At 38.5% G+C, this 23,819-nt stretch overlaps 1 protein-coding gene across 1 annotated transcript in view; it reads left to right on the plus strand.

The window, feature by feature from the left end:
• The window catches only part of MPO (myeloperoxidase), a 622,068-nt gene that overhangs the window by 313,285 nt on the left and 284,964 nt on the right, over window positions 1-23,819 (plus strand). Inside the window, exon 7 of the mRNA XM_044054141.1 lies at window positions 388-730. Within this exon, the coding sequence (XP_043910076.1) occupies window positions 388-730 (343 nt within the window). The remainder of the gene's footprint in view (window positions 1-387; window positions 731-23,819) is intronic.

Consider the following 23,819-nt stretch of genomic DNA (forward strand, 5'->3'; position numbering starts at 1 on the left):
ATATTATCCCTTTCACTGTTGTAGTGAATTGAGATTCTCTGTATTGTGATTCAGGAAACTGTTCTCTAACTCACTACCATGTTTGACTCTGTCAACTGCTAATGAAAGGTCACTTTGAATGGTAAAACCATAGCTGCACTAAATTTTCAGTTTAAGTTGCAGTACTTCAGAGTGTTCAGTACATCAGTTGTTAATGAAGAGGATTAAATTCCCTGTCTCTACAAATTAGTTCAGTACAACTCAAAATTCTCAATCTATATATTACAGTCTACTAAATGCCAACTAAGTGTTAAAAAACAGACTGAATAATGGACTTAGAATGGTGAAATTATCAAAGCAATCTTTTATTATATGAATGCTTATTCTGTACTAATTTTATTTCTGTAGGTCCCACAAAATGATTCCAGGATTAAAAACCCCAATGAATGTATTCCTTTCTTTCGCTCATCTCCTGTGTGTGGCAGTGGTTTGCTGGGGTCTATGTTTGGTGGAGTCACCCGACGAGAGCAAATGAATTCTCTTACAGCATATGTTGATGCTAGCATGGTATATGGCAGTAGTAATGATAAGGCAAACAGACTCCGGGACCTTACGACTGACCTGGGCTTGCTAAGAATTAACAGGAATTTTACCGATAATGGCATGGCCTTTCTACCGTTTGGTAATGTACAGCACATGGACCCATGCATTTCTACCAGACGTAGTAGTGGAATTCCATGTTTTATAGCAGGTAAAGTCTCAGATATTTTTGTAACTCTTGCTGATAATTTTTAATGACTTCAGCTCTATTTTTTAATGGCTTCGGCTCTATTTCTTTTCTATGTAACACTCCATATAGTTGTGCTCTCCTTGCCTTCCTTGCTGTGTAGTCATTTTCCAGCCAGTTCTGTCCATTTCTAAGATTCTAGAATGTGAAGGTCCATGAACTTTGCATATCATGTGATTATTTACTGTGGCCATTCATCTCTCCTTATCATTCACACTAACAATCCAGTAGCAAGAGGAGACATTGGCAAGTTATATTTCTTTCATTTCATAGTACTTAAGACTAGCCTGTTATTCCTTAGACTAAGCAGCTTTTGCCATGTCACATGTTTTCCATTTCCATACTTACCTAAGAGTGGTTTTATGTTCCCTTTTCCTGGCTATGGTTTCTTTTATGTTCATTATTCTAAAATATCTGTTTGTAACACTTTGCGTGCTCTCTTAACTTAATCTTATTTGTACACTATTACCATTTTGCCTCATTTACTGAGACCCTCATTCTTCTATGTGTTTGTGTATATGTTTTATTTTTTTCTTTTGGCAGTGTAATTTGCATCTATCATGACTTCATTCTATGCAAACATGCAGCCTACTGCATATTTGCTTACGTGCACAATCATGGTTATATTATTTGTGGTGTCTGTGCTCTACAGTTGATCTCTGCTGCTATTCAGATATCGTTTTCAATCAAGGTCATTCTTGTTATAGGAATCCTAATTAGTAAGACAGCTGATATAGCAATACTGGACACAATTTTCAACAGTTTCAAATAACAGAAGAGTACTGCTGTCATTTAAACAAACAAATGTGCAAGTGCAGTGCACACACATACACACTCACACAAACATGTACATGCAGAATGAATGGTCCAAATTATCGTAATCACGTTGAGCTGACCCTGGTTTTATCCCCTCTATCCACAACTTCCTGCTTAACAGATTAATATAAGGGTTGTCACCCACTTGTGTCACCTTTTGAGCTGTCATCTGTTCCATGTAAGATTCCTGATATAGAAGGAATTATTTTGATTTTAACATGTGGGATCCCTCAGCAGACCTGTCAGTAAACTTATAGTAACAATCTGCACATCAAGAAAAGAAAGAATTATACAGATCTGCTGCAATAACACCAACCAGAAGAATGACAATGAATTGCACACATCCATGTTTGTTTCACAATAATCCATATATATATATATATATATATATATATATATATATATATATATAGTACCAATCCCTTGCTTTTATTGTGTATTTATTGATTTCACGGGACCATTTTCAGCCAGGACCAGGGCAGAATGACACAGACAATATATAGGATAGTAAATAATAATATTGACATTAGAACATTTTCATTGATTGATGATAGTAGAACTTTTCATACAGTGCAGCAAAATATGCATAAAACACCAAAGAGACGTGGCTTTATTTTCAAATAAATAGCAATGCAAGGATTCTTTGACATATTAATTATACAGATATTGTAGATTACTAGTATACTGGGTAAATATATTGAATAAAAACTCGAGAAAATATAGCATTTATAGAATGGAACTTAATAATGTAGCGAGTGTTAGTATAGTCAGAATAAAGCTCTTATAAAGTTTACCATAGATGTAAATGAGTTCATGTGTAGCCCAAGACTTCTACTGCACTAAACAGGCAATGAACAGAATTTTAACATCGTTCACTAGTATGTCAGAAATGTTTACTATATACATTGGCACATATTTACATTAATATAATGAAGCCAGCTATTTGCTATAGAGTCTAGTTTGTACAAAACTGAGGAGTCTTTAATATTAATTTTAGTATCAGAGAAGAGGATGCCCCATATGTTAGCCCGTGTCTCATCTGTATTCATTATTGTAAAATGATGGACACATTATACCAGTCACAAAGTATGACCCTTATCAGCTTGTCACATGCTTGATTTCGTCCTTTGCATCATGAATATGTGGCTATCTGCACCGTGTTCTCCTCTTGACACTAGTTAGCTTATTTTCTAGTTTATATTGCTTCACTGGTGGCATATTTCCTAAGTAATGTCTTCTGTGTTCCACAGTTAACGTTTTGAAATACATTTTTAGTAGTGTTAGTTATCTTCTGTATACTGCCTACTGTACGGTAGGATATCTGACTGTTCTTAATATTATACTACAGTACTTCATCTTGGTGTGATGCTACATTATTTATTTATTTGTCTGTTTCACAACCTGGGCCACAAAGGACAATTTACTCTAGCCAAGCAACCAGCATGTTATTTTGGGGGGGGGGGGGGGTGTACCTGAAGAAACTCTATGTAGACACACAGGGACATGTCTTTAGTTACTGAGCATGTCAATGTTTTATTGCCCAAAGCTTTGTATGCAATAAACCAGTTCTCTTAATACTAAATGGTTATTACTGTACAGGCATATTTGTGTGAGGCTCAAGTATGCATTTCAATTGTGTATTTTACTCGGCACATTTCTATGACATTTTGATCTGTATATACTTCAGAATCATAAATTCATTGTCTTATTTACTGTGAAACGGTTTTAAAAAAGATGATGTAAGAAAAGAAATGAACTGCTTTACTGGAAGGGCCAAGGACAATCATTTTTTTTTTTTATGAGCATTGCCATTTATTATTTAATAATTAGGTTTGTTTTTTCTAAGACAAGAAACATGATACTCTGGCTGAGTGAAATAGAGGAGGACATCTGGGACTGCATCTGAAACTCAAATTCCATTTTTAATAAGCTTATGTTGTTTCTTTCATTTACTGAAACTTCAACAAAGACTTTTTAAAGAAAGTGGAACACATATGTAGGAAAAAAAATCTGTAAGAGTCATATCAACTCAGTCACTAAATATTCTAACTGAACAAAGTACACTTGCTTAAGTCCTATAAACCTTATATGTCATTCTTAAGCAGCAATTAGATGTTTGGATTCATCACTGTCTCAGTGGCATTTTGGGGGTAACCCAGTACTGGCCTGCTTTGAAAAGATCAGAATCCCCTCCTTCTCTCTTTCTCTGACAGCTGATATGCTGAGCGTATTCTGAGAAGGAAGTCTTCAGCTATAACAGGAAGTGAGTGTTCAGGCTTTTTCACTTCCACAAAGAAGGAGAGGAAAGTACCTGAAGATAGGATCATATAGCAAGAGTAAATTCACAGCCAGTCACAATATCATATCAAAACCAAATCCAACAACTGAATCAAAGAGGTTGAAACCCACCTCAACTATGCACAGCCTGGGGAGTGTCTGGTAGGGGCCACCAATGAAGCAGTGAGGAATTTGAAAATCTAGTATTACAGGTAAGTAGAGCTCATACATCTGTACTATGTTCATCATTTTCATTGTTTCAGTGGCATTTCTGGTAGATTCCCAAAGCTTATTCTACCTGGGAGGTGGATGGATGGAAGCCCCTGGAGAACGGTCCTAGCAAAGCCTGCCCTGGACCTTGAAAAGAGATTCACTTTGTAGTACTTTATGAATATATAAACAAAAGACCAGGTTGTTGCCTCCATAATGCTTCTGGAATCCACCCCTTTTCAATATGTCATCAAACAGGATAAGGCCTTAGTAGAATGAGCCTTAAACTTGCCTGGAAGAAATTTACCATGGTGGGAGTAACAGAAAACAACAGCAGAGGACAACCATTGTGAGATATTTTGCTTAAAGACTGGTTGACTTTTCTTAGCCTGAGTATAGGAGACAAACAGCTGTTCAGCATTCCTAAAGGGATTTGTTTTGTCAAGGTAGTATCTGAGCTGCCTGTGAGCATACAAGATATGTAGAAGCTTTTCTCCCTTGTTTTTTGGATCCAGATAGAACACTGGGTGATTGAAGGCTTGATTCAAGGTAAATTCAGAAACAATTTTAGGCAAAAATAAAGGATTAGTGTGTAACACACAACCCTGTCCTTATGAAAATTAGATAGGGTTGGCCCACCATGAGAGCTTGCAGCTCAGATACTCACCTTGCAGATTTCAGAGCAAAGAGTAAAACAGTCTTCCAAGTAAGAACTGTAAATGAGCCTTACAGACAGTTTCAAAAGGAGCTAAGATCAAATTTTCAAGAAAAAGTTGAGATCCCAGAGAGGAGGAATTTGTTTCTGATGGGGTATTATGTGCAGCACTCCTTTCATTAAACTGACCACAAAAAGAGAAAAAAGAGGGGGATCTATGGGCAGACAAGGTGAAATGGCTGCCAGATGCACTTTGATAGAAGCATATGACAAACCATGTCTAAGTAGCTCACACAAATATTTCAAAACTAGAGGGGACAAAACCCTTTCAGGACCTCTGTAATTGGCGAGGCACCATCTAGAAAGCATCTTCTACTTGTAAAAGTAAGATTTTCTTGCTTCCTTAAATACCTGCTGCACATCCTCATGGAATATGTGCCTAAAAGGTATCAAAATAAAATCATTCAAGCTGTCAGCTGCAATTGCTCTAACCTGGGGTATACCATTTTCCCCAGATGCTATGTGAGCAGATTCAGTCTGTGAGGAAGCTTGTGGTAATTGCTAGAGCATCTGTCTTCCAGCATGGCTGCAAGGATGTCTTTAACAGATTTTTTTCAGTTGTATGTTTTGAATGGATGTGAACAGGTCTGCTCGAGGTGTTACCCACATCTAGATCACATTCTGTAAGATCTCTACATGGAGCTTCCACTCGTGATGGTCTTTCCAGAATCTTCTTATTCTGTCTGCCACTGTGTTTTGCTCTGAAAGAATGTACAAGGCCTGAAGAGGTGAGAATGTTGTAAAGCCAGCTCCCAAGTCATCACTGCCAACCAGCAAAGAGGGTATGACCTTGCACCCTCTTGCTTGTCCAGGTACCACTTCACAGTAGTACTGTCTGTAACCACCAGAAGATAACCTGGAGTCCATCAGTGTTGAAGAACTTTTATGGCATGAATCGCTGGCAACATCTCTTTTACCTTTATGTGCTTTGGCATATCTTGAGGATGCCACAAGTCTTGCAATTGAAATCCTATGAACACTGCTCCCCAAGCAAAATTTGAAGAGTCCATCTGAACAGATTTAACTAGAGTATGAATGCAGAAACGGAGTTCTGTCTTCAGAGATAGTTGATATCTCCACCACTAAAGTTCATATTTTACAAATCCCAGTACCGGTACCTAGAAATCCAAGGGATGAAAGTGCTGGGTCCACAATTCTTCAAGTAACATTGCATTTTTCTCATGTGTAGTCTGGCTAGTGGTATCACAAGGATCTTTGATGCCATGAGGCCTAGAATTTTGAGGAATTCTCTTGCTGAGGCAGCATAAAGCCAAGAAAATGCCCTGATAAGTCAGGACTTTGTCTTCTTGCAGGAAGGCCATCCTTTCTACTGTGTCTATCCAACACCCCAGGAAAACAATTTTTTGAAAGGGTGTGAAAAAGGAATTTTGAAGGTTCAATTTGAAGCCCAGGTAGGAAAGGAGGGATACAACCTTGTTTTAGGACTCCAAGCACCTGGATACAAAATCTGCACAGATCAGTAAGTCAACTAAATAGGGAAACATATAAATGCTTACTGTTCTACAATAAGCAACCACTGGGGACAGACACATTGTAAACACTCAAGGTGCAGTAAATAGCCCAAATGTTAGTGGGGAAAACTGATACCATAAGCTAGGTACAGCAAATCTCAAAGATTTCCTTAAACTGGGAGCAATAGAAATATGATGGTAAGTGTCCTTGAGATCTAGATTCACCATAAAACAGTGGTCTGGAAGCAATGCTAAGACTCACTATAAGGTGAGCATTTTGAATTTCAGAGCTTCTACAAAAATGTTTAGAAATGACAGCTCTACAATGGGCTTACAAGAGTGCTCCTTTTTTAGTACCAAAAAGATTCTGGAGTAAAATCTTTTGCCTGTGTGTCTCGCAGGCACTAGTTCTATGACCCCTGATTCTACCATGTGATAGAACACTAGAGGAAACAGTTCTGTCTGGTTAGGTGAGTGTGGGAGAATTCCACAAAAACAGCTGATGATTTTTTATCCACTGCCAAGTTTATCCTTTCCGAATTATTCTAAGAACCCATTTGTCTGAGACTATTTGAGACTAGGCTGCATGGCTGAGAGAAAGAGAGAAGCTGGGGGAAACAGAAAGAGACGGAAGGGTGGAATGGCAGGTTGGGGTGCTCTGTGACTCAGCATAGTCATTCTTTTGTAGGGGGTTGATACTTTTTTGGAAAGGAACTGCAGCTATTTGGTTTTAAAGAATTATCCTCCTGCCATTTCCTTTTGGATCCCTGACTTTTGTTTGGCTGAGATTTTTATTTCTTTGGCCCCTTGAAGGAAGATTTCTTGTTTGAGGAGAGCTTGGATACATGAAATATCCTAGATATTTCATGCATTAATTTGCTTCTAACATTCCACTGTTTTGGTGCATTCAAAATTTCAGCTTTGAAATCAGCAGAGAAGTTCTGATTACATAATCAAGCAGACCGTCTCAATATAACAGAAGAAACAGCATTTCTCAAGATTGTATCTGCACATTCAAGCACACCTCTCTAAGCCAGTTTTAAAACCTGAGTAAAATAAGAAACAATTTCATTCATATAAAACTTTTGCTCTGCAGGTAAGGATGCAGCAAAATCATCTAAACTATACTTACACTGTAAAATAAGTCTTCATATATAGCCTTGATAATTTAACATTCTAAAGGTTAGACTATGATACCAGAAAGAGACATATTTTTGCCCTGAAGATCTGACATTTTCCCTCTTTATCAGGAGTGTTGGATTTGATGAAGCCAATGACTTTTTATTTGAGCAGGAAGCTGGGGATGCCACAGCTGGGACAGCAGTCAAATGAGAAAAGAGACCTTTCATATCCAAGGAGACCCTATAATGTTTCTGAGTTTTGTAAGGCAGTACTGGAATAGATACTGGTGTCCTGCAGATAGCTTTCTAAACATCTTCCAAGGCCAGTGTGGTGGGGGTAGATATAGACACAGAATTGAGCTTCTTTTTCTCTATAAGGTCATATACCCTGCCTAGCTCTGTGGTAACTCCCAACTGCTCCCAAACAAAAACATCACTACATCTTCCAGCAGCTTCTGAATGAAAAAAAAACACAGAAGCTGGACAGCCCCAAAAACAGCCTAGGATGAGAGAAAAAGAGCAGCCCACCATAGAAAAAGTAAAAACAACACTAAGGAAGATTAAGTCAGGGATAGCAGCAGGCTCAGATGAGGCCACAACAGATATAATAAAGATGCTGGGTGAGACAGGGGAGAAATGGCTCCTGAGGGTACTAATAGTAGTATGGAGAAAAAGGCGTATCCCAGATGACTGGAGAATAAGCATACTCGTGTCAGTGTACAAGAACAAAGGGGACATCCACAACTGTGGGCAGTACAGAGGCATCAAACTCCTATCACATTGCATGAAAGTTCTGGAAGGGGTGATTGATAAAGGGATGCGCAGAGTAGTAGAATGTAAGATGGGAGATGAGCAGTTTGGATTCAGATCAGGATGAAGCACATTTGACCTGATGTTTGCATTGAGATAGATACTTGAGAAGAAGCTAGAGATGACAGAGTCCAACTGGGCATTCCTAGACTTGGAGAAAGCATATGACAAGGTCCCAAGAAAGCTGATCTGGGCAGTACTGCATTGGTTTGAAGTCCCAGAAACACTGGTAGAATTAGTGCAGGCTATGTACAAGGACTCAATGTCTCAAGTGTAGGCAGTGTTTGGCCTCACAAAGGGGTTCCCAATGGGAGTGGGTGTACATCAGGGTTCAGTTCTGAGCCCATTGCTGTTCATATTGGTGATGGACTACATTAGCAAATAGGTTGGTAGGGACAGATCAACAAAGCTGCTGTATGCAGACGATGTCATAGTACATGCAGACTCTGAGCTAGAACTTCATCAAAGGATAGGAGAATGGAATGCAAATCTCAAGGCACATGGGATGAAACTAAGCATGGATAAGGTGGAGGTAATGGCAGCAAACTGGGGAAATCAGAAGAAGCTGAGAATACAGATAGAAGGGAAGATAGTGGAACAGGTAAACAGCTTCACGTATCTGGGAGGGGTAGTTGAGGAGAAGGGTAGTCTGAATGAAGAGATCAAAGCTAGAATCAGACGGGCTGCAGCCAACTGGCATAGATTATCAGGTGTAGTCTATGACAGAAGAATACCAAAGAAGTTGAAAAGTAAGGTGTACAAGACAGTGGTGCTACCAGTACTACTGTATGGTACAGAAACCTGGGCAGTAAAGGCAGAACAGTTGAAGAAGCAAGAGGTGATAGAAATGAAGTGCCTGAGAAAGGTGGTAGGGTGCACACTGTGGGACAGACGAAGAAATAAGGACATAAGAGCAGAAGCCAACATAGCTCCAATTGCAGGAAAGATCAAAGAGAACAGAATACCGTGGTTTGGGCACATGTGTAGAAAAGCAGAAGACAATCTGGTGAGGAAGATTTGGGACAGACAGGAAGAAGGTAAGAGGAAGGGAGGACTTCCAGCAAAGAGATGGATGGATTGTGTGAAAGAAGATCTGCGACGGTCAGGCATGAGTGTTGAAAAAGGCAGGAGTGTGGCACTGAATTGAGAAAGTTGGCGACAGTTAACACAATACCTAGACCCCGTGTAGGAAAATGGGAAAAAAGGAGCTGATGATGATGATCTAAAGAAAAGTGAACACTTACATGGATTTAAGATCAGGCTCATGTTCCAAGGAAAAAGACTGACTAGACTCATTGTCATCTAGGAAATCAACATTGTCCTCATCAGATTCCTTATCATTCTATGAAACAACAGAAATGTCTCTAACCAAACTAGCACAAAAACCATGTATGGGAACACAACCATCCGAATAAGCTGTCTGCAGAATACTCTTAGCCAAAGAAACCATATCAGCCTTATGAACAGATGTAATCTGATTATCAACTGTATGATAAAGCTTCTGTTTCTTTTTCTTGTGAACTTCACTACTAGACAAAATATCTGAGAACAGAGTATTATGCTGCAGTGAAGATATAAAAACCAACAAAACTCGTTGAGAAAAAACACTTTATGTGAAAATAGCAAAGCTTTCGGGTAAAACCCTTCCTCAATACTAATACATATACTCTAAAACCAAATTGGTTTAAATACAGGTCAAAGTCACATGACTAGCAGTTCAAAAGTCATGTGACAACACATAATACATAATAAAGCAATATCATAAGAAAATGAAAACTTTAAACTGTAAAATAAAAATATAAATATAAAATCATAAATTAATATACTGTAATTTAATAAACACAGGTTTCAAAGTAACCATATTATTTATTTAAACCTGGGGGGTGGTCTGAGCCAATGTACAAAACATTTAACATCTTAGTTTAGTATACTGTAATTTAATAAGCACAGGTTTCAAGGTAACCATGTTGTTTAAACCTGGAGGGTGGTCTGAACCAAGCCTAAGTATCCACTCATACTCCTTGAGTTCAAGTAAATTATTACTATCTCCACTTCTGAGAGTTAACTGTATGGCATCTATAACTCTAAAATAAAATCTATGCTCAGTACCAGATTTAGCTATATGTTTATATAAAGCATTTCTATCAATGGCCCTTCTAATCTCTGATTTTTGCTCAGTAATACGTTCCTTTAACCTTTTAGTTGTTTTCCCTACATAAAATGAGGGACACTTGGCACAAGTTGCCAAGTACACCACATTAGATGTGGTACAAGTGGCCAATAAATCAAAATTATACATTTTACCACTAACGGGATGTTTAAACCTATGACTATTCTCACCAATGATGTCAGAGCAACACACAATTCATACACTTGTAAGTGCCTAGTTTAGCAAAAACAACTGAATTAGGAGGTCCACTAAAATCTTTATAACACAATCTACTCTTTAAAGTCCTCATGTTCCTATAAGCAAAGAAGGGTCTATCACCCAAAATATCCCTAACTTCAGCTGATACCATTAATATGACCCAATTCCTCTGTATAATCTGCTTAACAAAACATGTTTTGGCATTATACGAGGTAACGTACCTAACAGCAGGGTTCTGACGTTCCGTAGTTATGATACTACATTTACCTTGTATAAAAATAGGTTTCAAAGTTGGCTTTCTGTCAGCTAAAGTTTTGGCTTTTAGGTCCAATAACAAATTCGGATCATAGCCACTACTTAAGAAATCCTCAGTCATTTCATCAAGCTGTGTACTAAAAAGTACATCATCAGTATTCAACCTGCTGACTCTATTAAACTGGGAAGTCACAATGCCTTTGAAGACATGTGGAGCATGCATACTATTGTTATGAATGTATCTACCAGAATACACCTCCTTCTTATGAATACTAGTATGAATAGACCCTTCTACAAGCTGTATCCTAATGTCCAAAAACAGAGTATTATGCACCATAAGGGTTTAGTTCTCCCACACCTAGGCCAGGTACTGAAACAGCCTCAGAGAATGTGTCTAACCCCTGTTTCACAGTGGTCAGCAAAGCTACACTAAAGGCAGACAGAGGAAAAGGTAAGTGGTCTGTGGGATAAGCAGTGGCCCTCACAAAATAACTAACATTAGGCTAAGGTATATTTTTATTATTTTTTTCTTTTTAGGTGCAACCAGATTTGATGGGGGGGAGTAACAGACATCAAATCAGGGGAATGAACACCAGCCACAATAATAAACTCACAGTCCTGGATAATATATCACAATAAGTACTTAAAGTTTCTAGTAATAAGTATGTCTCCACACTACTAAACTCTGCCAGACTGTGCTATTATCACAAAAATGTTTGAAATGTGATGAAAATTATTTTACAACTGACAGAAGTTAAAGAATTTCCAGTACACAAAGTCCAAGCACTAAAATAATCAATGTGCCAAACTAGTGTTAAAAATGAGCTCTACACAATTTAACCATGCCAAACTGTCATAAAATAACATTTAATACCATTTAAGCTAGAATTTCTTGTCAGAGCAAGTAAAATCTCCAAAGTACAGTACAGTATTGGTGGGAAAAATCATGATCTGATGTTAAAAACAAACAGAGGAGAGTCAAAAAAATTGTAAATAATGTAAAAATACTGAAACAATCCAAGTTTTGCATTATTTTCCTGTCAAACAATGAAGGTAAAGCAGAGTAACAACAGTGAAAACATGCCTCTAGTGTCTAACAGCACTAATACACACTGTACTTTTGAGAGAAAAAACTGAAACTTTCCTCAGAAACAGTAAAAACAAAGATTTGTCAAAGAAAGAAGCCAAATAAGCACTGCTACAAACAGAAATTCCCACAGGAATTACTGTAAACATACTGACAGAGATAAAATATTAAAATAAATATGTTTTTAATAAACATAAAATAGAAGACAAATAATAAATCTAATAATAAAATGACAGGAAGGTTGTCCTCAAATGGGCTTATCTGAGCAGTAAGCCAAAAATTTCAGCATGGGATCTTGTGAAGAATCAGATGAATATCTTCTTTGGATGGCAGAAAAAGCCTGGGAACCTGCTTCCTGTGATAGCCGAAAGGCTTCCCTCTCAGAATTTGCTCAGCCAATCAGCTGTCATAGAAAGAGAGAGGTAGGTGAGTCTGGGCTTCTGAAAGCTTGCCAGTACTGGATAACCTTGGCAGATAACCTAAAATGCTGCTGAGACAGTAAGACTGATGAACATACAGCTTTCCATAATAACAAAATCACTGCGGTGGTGGTGCTGCAGTTGTGTTGTCGCCTAACAGTATGACGTCCTGTTCGATTCTCAGCTAAAGCGTCTTCTGTGTTGAGACATGCGTGAATGGGCGTACCTTCGTTGAAGGTTGTGCATCAGAGATGGCAACTCGGTATGTAAAAATCTACTGCCAATCATTAGCGGATCGGAGTTCCGCTGTGGCGACCCCTAACCGGGAAAAAACGAAAGATACAACATCAGCATGTCTGACCCCCCCACCCCACCCCCCCATGGAAGCATTCCAAGTTAGAACAAAAAAATAAAATTAGTAATAAGTAGGTATTGTGCTGCTGGCAGGCTTAAACTGTGTAGAACTTGATGACAAGCGAAAAATAAATATAGTTTTTCAGTTTCTATCCATAATGGTCTTTTAAATTAATCATACTGTGTAGTGTGAAAAAGGAGTATTAGGAATGCTGTAGTGCATTACAAAGAAGACTCTAGAGAAGGCTTCTGTTTTGCTGCCTCTGTATAGAACACTAGTGAAGCACATCTTGAGTACTGTGCATAGCTCTGTAAGCCATACAGTATGAACTTGGGAATGGTTTAGAGGAACGTTATTAAGATAGTGAAAGGACTAAGGAAATGTCCTTTTATCTCAATATGTGCATAACAGAAAGGAGAGGAGATTGTTGTCAGTAATATGATCTAAGCTCAAAGGCTTATCCAGTGAACAGGAATAGAGCCTATGCTTACTGGAGAAACAGCAGGGGCACAATTTGTAAATATTTTAGTTCCCATTCCTACTGACCACAAGCCCAGGGAGAGGCTATCTGTGATTTATAGGATCATAGGACGTTACTAGGGTAATGGTCCTAGGGCCCTTACAAGCCTAGCCAAGTTCTACTTTTATTTTCATGATCAGCACCTATTGCCCCTATACAAGAGGGACACAGGTAGAACCCCCCGGAGTGAATTTACATTTACTCATCTAATCATCCAGATTGTGTTTAAAGGGGGCCACTGAGGTGCTCTGTTTGACATGAAGTGCGAGTCTGTTCCAATGATGAGGTAACCTCTGACAAATCTGTCCCTCCAGCAGGTTCTATTAATGTCACATACCAGGTTAAGGTCTTTAGAGCAAGTAACCTGTGTACCATTTCACTTGCAGATACACAGCATTTCCAATAAATAAAGGTCAGAGATTGCCTTATACGCAAGGCAGAGATCACCTCTGAGTAGTCTGTATGAAACAGAATAAAGTGACAGTGATTTCAAATGATCCACATAGAACAGACTCTGAAGACCTTGAATGTTCCTTGTGAGGAAACTTTGTGGCCTCTCCAATTGCTGCAGGTGCTTGGAAAGGTACATACCAAAAGGGGCATTGTACTCAATTATTGGCCTGATGAGGGAATAGTACAGGGAGGTTATAACTTCTTTTTTTCTGGAGGCAATACCCTTACTTATGAGATGAGCAATATAGAATGTCCTTCTTACCACTGTGGCGACATGGTGATCAAAAGTAAAGTTGCTGTCAACCTGTGTGCCAAGGTCTCTCACTACTGAGTGTGTACTTAAGGTGTTGCTATTGATGTGGTAGTTCGAAGGAACATTGTCTTTACTGAAAGGGTTGATAATGCATTTTTTGCATTGAGTTTAAGGACATGACGCTGGCACCAATCATTAGTTTGTGCAAGACCCTCTTGTTGACATCATTTGGAGATTCTATAACCACTCCCATTTTTCAGTCATTAGCAAACTTTGTCAGCCACAGACCTTTAGTTTTTGCTTCTACTTTACAGAAATAAATTCCAAAAGTAGAGGGCCTAAGACTGATCCCTGTGGAACACCACTGATTACAGGTCTGTTGCTGGAGGTGGATATCCCTATATTGACTGTATGTATTCTATCAGTGAATCATTTAGTGACCCATCTAACAATATAAGGGTTGATACCTAACGGGGTGAGTTTGTCATTAATGCCTGAGTGGGGGATAGTGTCAAAAGCCTTGGCTAAGTCTAGGTAGGCTATATGCACCGATTTCCCCTCATCCAGGACCTTGGTGACTGTCTTGAAGAAGTTCACCAGGTTTAATAGGCATGATCTCCTTTTGACAAATCCAGACTGAGTAGGGTCAAGTGTTTGGAGATTACCTATATCTTTGTTGATAAGGTCCATGATGACTGATTCCATGGCCTTGCAGATAAGGCTAGTCAGGTTAATAGGTCTATAGTTTCCAAAATCAGTGGAAGCATAACCTTTGTGCAAGGGAATAATGGAGGCCATTTTCCATTCAGCTGGGATGAAGTCTGTGCTTAGACTATGACTGAAAAGAGTAGCCAATGGTGTCGCTAATTCTTGTTGGAACCCATGTAGGATACAACATGGGATGTTATCAAGTCCCATAGATGTTGTGTTTTTGGCCTTAGAGAGGGCAAGAAACGGTGGAAACAAATGTGTTTGATTTTTTTTGGATGGAAGAAGATGTCTGATTTTGGAGGTGTGGACTCTTGCTGCCATTTGTAACCCCATTGGATTATTTGGGTCTATATTATAAGAATGAAAACACTAAATGTCGAACGGCCTAAAGGCCGAAAATGCCAGACATCGAACTCGCAATTGTGAGATCTCAGTACAGTGGAGAATGGAATATTTGCCCCTTCCTCACTGTAGTGCAATCTCGGAGTTGGTATATATATTTAGTGGGGGTGTGGGGGGAACAGGCCCTCACAACAGCCCCCACAATAGCAAGTTCGATGTCCAGCATTTTCGGCCTTTAGGCCATTCGACATTTAGTGTTTTCATTCTTATAATATAGACCCGATTATTTCTAGTATCCCAAAGTATCAGTTGTTTTTAAATAGTCAAAGAAAGAAATAGGTTGCCTACTGTTTTGCGGGGTTGGATGAGGTGATGAGGGGAGGTAGGGGAATGAGTGTTTAGAGAGTCGTTTACTCTTTTTAAATTGAGAAGATCTGTTTTTTTGGGGGGGGCTCTTCTTGCCATTTACAGTATTTTATATTATTGTTTTCCTGACTCTTGCTGCCCTGGTTTGAATAATTTTGTAAATATGGGTCCATGACTACAGGAGTAATTTCTGCTCTGCTTAGGGATTGGTGACAGAAAAAGGTATTTTTACTCCCTGTATTAACTGCCTTCAGCAGAGAAGCTACCAAAATGGACATCCTTCTCTAAGGGAATATTGTGAATCTGGGATTTAACATTCTAAGGGAGACTCTGTAACCTGAGCCAGGTATATCAATGCATTACAGAAACTGTGACTGCAGCTCACAAAACTGCTTTAACTGCATCACAAGAACACTTGATGGAATGTTTTATGATCTAAAAGGCTGAAGAAAGCATGTTGGCTAGGGAACATTTCAAATATGAAGCAAGCAGGTTAGAAATTATTTGTTGCATGTCTAAAAACATACCAAGTAGGTATTTGGCTATACGGATTTGGCAATTTATAGTTCTGAAGGCCAGGGTAGAGGAAGTATATACCTTTCTGCCCTACCAATTTAATGTCCTGCTATCCTTCTTAATGGAGATGGAGATGGAAGGGGCCAAGGATCTGGAAGCTCTAGCCTGAACCATGGAGATGACAGCAGGATCTGCTAGAGGATTTCTGAAGTCTGTCAGGCTTATTGGGTGCCAGTGGCTGATCATCAGGAAAAGAACATGCATAAATGAAAGCATGCTTCAAAGTCCTAAGAACTAGTGGCATTGCCAAGGGTTTTGGGTAACCAGCATTAAGAAGGTCAGAATACCTTTTCTGCATTTCCAAAATCTCTGTTTCTTCCCATGTGTATTTCAGCTTGGCAATAGTGTCAGAAAAATGAAATCTCTTTAACAAATGAATCACAAGAAATATTTTCCTCAGATTCTGACTCATAAGGGACTGGAGAAGAGACTTGATATACATAATCTAACCCTCCCTCTTCTGAATTAGAAATTAACTTTTCCACAGGTGAGCAGGATGACCTTTTCTTCTTAGAATTAGAAGAAAATGGAGTTGAGGATTGAAGAGATCGACAAGCAAAATGTTAACCATGTTGCTTTCCCATTATGTGTGCTGTTTCTTCCTGCTTAACTATTTTAAACATATTTATAAAATTTGTATATTTTAAACAAACATAGGTACACATACATTAATAAAAAAGAAAAGCTATAATAAACATGTTCATGTTTTTCACACATTATACATATATTTTCTTTTTAACAATTAGAATTCACTCCTCCATTGCATAAATTTCTCATTGCCTGCCTTCCTTCATATCTTACTCTTCATCCTCCTGAATATTATTCTGCATGTATTGTTCTTATGCATTCCATGTATTTCTAAGTAATTTGCTCCTTCCCATTTTAAAGATCCCACCTCCAGTTTTTCTATCAAACTAAATCTAGATACATTATTTCTTCTTATTTCAGCTTTTATCTACTTCAGTTACAGTTGATTTAAATTTTGATTTCCATGTTCTACTAATTGCTTCTTTGGAAGCCCATAGCATTAATCTTAGTAAGGCCTTATCATGTATGGGCAATTCAGAAACACTCTCCCAGCTCAAAAAAAACAATTTCCTTAATAACAACCATTTGTTCACCCAAAATTTCATACAAAGAACTCTGTATTGAATCTTTAAATCTGCCAACTCCTTACATCACCTTCCCAAAAATGTATCCAATTACATCTGTCTTTCCTTTCATACCTCCAGTATCTGCAATCTACCGGTGGAAAATTTTCTGAAGTCTATTTGCAATAAAATATATATCTAAGCACTTTCAAGCAAAAGTCCTAAACCTTCTAGATGTTGCTGTATATGTGAAAGTCATACAGATGTCCTCTCATTGCTCCTTTGTATACTGCCTTTCCATTCTCTCTTACCAATCTTTTCAACCTCCTCTGATTGATGCTTCTGGATATCATGCAATATGTTATATGCCCTTGTAATTACCCCTTTCCTAACAGAAAAATAAGTTATGTACTCACCATAACATTCCATCTGTGTTGTCAATTTTCATTCTTACTTGAAACTTGAAGCAGCGACTTTGTTACAAGCAGAACAGACGCAAGGAACATCTTATATCACAGCGTAGGGGAACTCATGTATGTAGAGCTTGCAAAGCCTGCCCCAGTATTTGGCCAGTTTGTATGGTGATGCATCCCATTTCTAAGGAGCCTATAGAACTCTTATTTTATGCAGATTGTTCCACTAGAAACATAGCATATATGGCTAAATGTAAACTATGTGAATGTTTCTATGTCGGAAAAACTAATCGTATGTTGAAGGAGAGGGTACTGGAACATCTTAATGATATACATAATAAGAAACTGACAAATGCACTGGCGAAGCATGTCTTAGAAGCAGGTGACAACCACAGCTTTAAATTCTTAGTGCTACAAAAAATCTTAGAAAATGTAAGAGAAGGTGATGTTAAAGCATATGCCCCTCCAGGTCTAAACAGTGCCGTCTCTTTAAAACCTGTTCTTAAGTAAAGGAATCTGCCTCATTAATTAAGTTGATATCATTGGCTGTAGTAATATATAAATGCATCTTGGTTAATTGTCTTTGTATTAAGGTCTGAGGAAGCAGGCAACTGCAAAAGCGCTTACCTATACTGTTTGTTTACTCTCAGCAACTGATGACTTTTTTTGTTGCAGCGTATACTTTTTTTGGTTTGTCCGGTACCAGTATACTTTTTTTGGTTTGCCTGGTACCAATATACTTTTTTTGGTTTGTCCGGTACCAGTGGCACTCTTCATTTTTATTTACCAACCCCAATTACCTCAAATTTTGTTTGCTGCCTTGATAAAAAGTAAAAGATGGAAATGATTATGGAGAAGCTAAATCTGGAGGTTATATAAACATAAAGACACATAGGTCCACTAAACACTCATTCTTCCAGAAGCCTTAAGAATGGGGGTTGATAGGAGGGCAGTTGATGAAAAGAATGAAAATGGACAACACAGAAGGAATGTTATCGTGAATAGATAACTTCTTTATCTGCTGTTGAGAAGTTTCATTCTGTCCCTTAACTGATGGGAGAGAGTCTCCAGCTATCTAATTTCCAGGGCAGACTCAAGGAAGGATATTCCTGAGTACCACATAACCAAAAGATGCCCTTCTTCTGGAGACCAGATCTAATTTCTAATGATTAATAAAGGTATGGGAAGTAGCCCACGTAACTGCTGCACAAAAATCATCCCTGGACACTATGGACTGAAAAACCGAGGAAGTTGCCATGGATCTGGTGGAATGGGCTTGAACAGGTTTTGTCAGAGCAATGCCCAATTTGGACACAAAGGAAATGCAATTTGTTATCCACCTAGATAGAGTAACTTTGGTAACTTGTTGCTCCGCATATGAAACAAACAACTGATCAGACTTCCTGATGTTTTTGTCCTATGTAAATAAAAAGCAACTGTCTATGAACATCCAATAAATGTAATATGTATTCTTTGTTAGAAAATTTGGGAAAGAATACTGGCAAATTAATAGATTGCTTTATATTGGATTCTGACACCACCTTTGGAAGAAATGACGGGTTGCTCTGTAAGGTAACTCTGTCTTTATGAAAAATCAAGTATAGGGGTTTTGAACACAATGCATGGATCTCACAAATTCTTCTGGCCGAGGGAATGTCCACTAAGAAAATTGTCTTCCATAAAAGATATTTGAGTTCGCATGTAGATGATGGTTCAAAGGGAGATTGTGTAAAAGACTGCATCATAAGGTTTAGGTCCCAAGAGGGAGTAGGATCTTTAAAGGGGGCCTTATGAGTACAGTGCCTCTCAAAAAGGCTTTGCTCAACTTATGGGATGCTACAAAAGAACCATTTATTCCAACATGAAAATTTGAAATCACTGCTAATTTTACTTTAACAGTTGAAGTCATACCTCTCAACTATACTGAGTGCCTCAGTATTTACTGTTTTTTAGGGCAAAATAATGAGGTGGCACGAATTCCCAAGTGGCCCCTTTAATTCCCGATTTGTTTTCCCTTTTTTTTGTTACAACTTTAAACTTATAGCTGAAGTCACCTGCATCACCAGCCTACAGGGGTGTACGTGATTCATAGCTTTGTTTTGAAGTGTTTTGGAGGGAATATACAGCAATGGAAGTGGTCTGTGCAAATTTGAAATTTCAATCCGCCCAGCACCCACCTACAGAAATGGTCTCCCATCCCATGTGAGGTAAGAAAAGCAAAGAATTCTGCTAATGGGCCCAACTAAGCAGACAGTGGAGAGGTTCATTAATTACGAGCCATCTGTGTACTTCATTACTTGCAGGCAGCAGCTCATGGTTCGGTTTGTAAATGTTAATTCTGGCCACTTCGTACATGTATAGTAATGTGTATTACTATTAATCTAATTTGTAGGCAGCAGCAGCTCACAGATATTTAGCTTAGCAGCATTTGAATAGCTGGAGCTTGCATGTGATGTGTGTAGTGTACTAAGCAGATGGTAATTTCCTCCACTCTGTGTCCACTAAGACTAAGTTACATTTGAATGTAGCAGCTCACACTCGCAGTCATATTCCTCCACTCTCTGTATTAATCTGATAGCAGCTCACAGAATATAACTCAAACAATGAAAAAGGAACATGCCAACAGTGATTAATGACTTTGTGTGAATATTTTAGTAAAGAAGAGTCTTCCCTACAGCTTCTATTGGTGTGTTCCTTTTCGTTGTTTGAGTTGTATTGTGGTACGCACTGGTTTGGATTGGTTCAAGATCGCAGAATGTGCATTAATCTGATAGCAGTTCACAGAATGTGTATTAATCTATCGGGTTTCCTTTCCTCTTATGTTACAAAGACATGCGTGGAACATTTCTCTCTGGGCCTCCAGCTCTGCTGAAAATTGATTTGTTCCACGTCAGACTTTACCGGTAAACAAATGTTAAATAAATAAAATACAATTGCAGTGATGTAGTATTCACAGTGGCTATGGTATTGAATTTAAGGGAAATGTGCATCTTAGTTGCAAAGTTAATCACTCGTCATATGCTTGATTACACACAACTGTATCATAAGCTCTTAGAATGTCTTTTGCTTAAATGATTGTTTTTCAATCTACTAAAGCTGTTTCCTTCTAGCAGACTCTTAGTGTATATTGCAAAACCACCAATTAGCAGAATACAAAGATAGAAAACCACAAACAAACAGGAACCAGGATCCAAAAAAGGTTTATTCTTCTTTAGCGCCTCGACCAAACCAGTCTTCAAGAAGTATACAATGCTAATGAAAAAACATTCCCCTTAAATACCCCACCTTAGTCAAACAATTATAGCAGCAACCAATTAATTAAATCAGATATTTCCAATTAATTTCACAGTTAAGGCCATGAGGAGACAAAGTATTATACTTTAAAATAAAGATTCCTTAAAAAGTAATTTATTCTTTAGCATTTCATCATCACCTAATTTAACAAAAACTTTATCTAAAATAGTACACTGAAATGCCTTTTCATGACTTATCAAACACAACCTAATATCATCTGCAAATAAAGCTAACTTTTCTTGATTATCATACCAACAAACAAACTCGCACAATGTCACAAACCAACAGAGATGCTTAGAAAGTGAAACAAAATATTGTCATACTAAGGGCTATTTTTGGTTATTGATTACCAAACCTGTTATACCACTGAATTTGTGAGTCCTTTATTTTATTTGTCAGTGATTCTAAAGATAAATCAATAAATCAAGTATCAAAGGGGAAAGAGGACACCTCTGCCTGGTTCCTCTGTTCAAACATAGCTGATCACAGAGGAACCCTCCTACATTAATTATTGCATCTGGCTGCTCATTTGTCCTCATAATTAGCCCTATTATTCTGCCAGGGAATGCAAATGCTACCATTGCTCTATTCATAAAATTACAGCTGACTGTATTGATTGTCTTCCCTGAAGATTAATCAACAGCAATAGCAGTGCATTCTTACTCTCTGCTTCCTTCGAGGTTGTCATTGTTCTGTTGATGTTAATGTTTGCCTCTCATCCACAAAAATACATATTACACCATTTATCTGGGTTTATATTAGAAGATCAACTTTTCAGAAAGTCAAACTTCATAAGGTTGAGACCATATGCTCAACTTTTTGAGAAGTCGAACAGTACAAAAAAATAAAAACAGTGTTTTTGCAGGGGGCAAGCCCCCATGCCCCACACCCCCTGCAAATTATTTATAATAACTCCAAGATCACACTAGAGTGGGGAAAAGGGCACATTCTCTGATTCCCGTCTGTACCTCAATCTCAGTACAAACACTTCAACTTTCTGGAAAGTAGATTCCTTGGCACCAGTGGAGTTAAAAGGAGAGAAGGATGTTTGGTTTTTTTTTTAGATTTTTTTTCTTGGGTGTGCCAGGTTTAATAGTTCTAGATGTGTACGATATCCAAACCTCAAGAAAGAAGCCTGTTACCTCCTCTCTTACTAGGATCATAGATAAGCCATCTGTCCCTTTAAACAAAAGAGAACTATGTTGTCCTTTATTGCGAGACCACCAATGTCTGTTCTTAGTGGATGTGCTTGCCTTCTGAGTCTTAGCAACTTCCCACTGAGGAAAACCAGAGGTCTCAGAAAGATCAGAGTGACTGTCCGGGGTCTCCATAATGGCCACATGCAGATTCATCAGTTCCAGACTGGGAAAGTATGTATAAAGGAAGGGTCTCTTCAGCAATCTCTTTAATGTTTTATTTTTTTTGCTTGGAAAAGGATGTCCAATGAAGCTGAGTCAGTAGCCTTGTAGTTCTGAGACAGGGCTTTAAGATGGTGTTCCAAGAAAAGTCTAAGGTTATTCTAAAAATGGTTTTCGGAGTAAATGACAGACAAATGTTGCAAGAAAGGACACTGTGTGATTCCCAAAGACAGAAGTCATAAATCATGTAGGAATGCTTGTATGCATTTTCCTCTTCTGCTATACATAAGATAAAACATTGCCATAACCTTTAGTGGAAAAATGAAGGAAAGTCTGCTAAAGGATACTTATCTTCCCCGAAAACTGAGATATGAGATGACCACCAATACTGAAGATGTAGTAGTGATGAGGCATCTGACAGACATCTTCAAGAGCAAGAATGTTATGAATTTTGGTGCCCAGGCATCCTTTTTACCAGCCTGCCCTTGTACTTCAGCAAATGCACAGTGCATGAGGAAGGAGCACAGAAGCTTTTGTAAACTAGCCAGATGTCAGATCCTTGTCAGAATACTTCCCATATAAAGTTATGCTACAGCAACAATGATCTAATGATAAACATCTATTGTTTCCTAATGTTTAATATCAGTATCTGTTTAAATCATCATCATCATCTCCCTTTCTCCCATTTTTCTACATGTCGACGGGGTGTTGGATCACTTGTTCTCATCTCTCAATTTAGTGCCATTTTCCTGCCTTCTTCAGTGGTCATGCTTGACTGTCACATATCTTCTTTTACACAATACATTCATCTCTTTTTTGGAAGCCCTCATTTTTTTTTTTGATTTCTTTCTATGTCTCCTAAATCTTCTTCACCAGATTGTCATCTGCTTTTCTGCACATGTGTCCAAACCACCATAATCTGTTCTCTTTGACCTTCTCTGCAATTGTAGCTACTTGGGGTTCTGCTCTGATATCCTCATTTCTTTGTCTGTCCCACAATGTACATCCTACCACTCACTCAGCCAGTTCCTCTCCATCCTCTCCAACTTTCTCAACTGCTCTGCCTTCACTGTCCATATTTCTGTACCATTCTAGTGGTGGATCCCAAACAGATATGGATGGGGAGCTGCTGTTGAGCCAACATTAACCACTACATATTCCCACTTCTGGTACACTCACCCCTTGGTTTCTTTTCATGATCTACATATATGAAGTTATATGAGCTATATGAGTTGCAACCTGAAAGTGGTCTGAAGATATTGTCCATTCCCATACCCTCATGGCCTCTCTGCACAAAGGATATGAATGGGTTCCTCCTTGTCTGTATTGCAATATTAGAAGAACTGCTCTCATCTCAAGGACAATGATATGCATCCTGGTCTCCAGAGGGGATAATGTGCCTTGGACCATCTTTCCCTTGTGATGCCCCCCCCCCCCCCAAAACTGGGAAGCATCCATGGTCACTGTGGCTATTGGAGGGGGAAATAGAGAAGGGTCTGCCTAAAAAGAGGTCATCTGACTGAGTCCACTAACGGATATGACATTTCAGGTTGGTGTCAATCTGATGGGAACAGATAGAGGTTGATAGAGTACAGACCACTGTACTGCTAATATCCATTGAAGGATTCACATAATGAACCTTGTCAGAGGAACTAACAAGATCACTGTTGACATCGATCCAAGAGCTTGTAAGACTAGACTTGCAGGAGGGGACGGGTGGGATAATAGTTCCCAGACTTGACTCCTCAGTGTCATAATGCAGTGAAGTGGG

The sequence above is a fragment of the Protopterus annectens genome, chromosome 13.part0 (genome assembly GCF_019279795.1).
Source record: "Protopterus annectens isolate FY-2018-M chromosome 13.part0, PAN1.0, whole genome shotgun sequence".
Taxonomy (NCBI): domain Eukaryota; kingdom Metazoa; phylum Chordata; order Ceratodontiformes; family Protopteridae; genus Protopterus; species Protopterus annectens.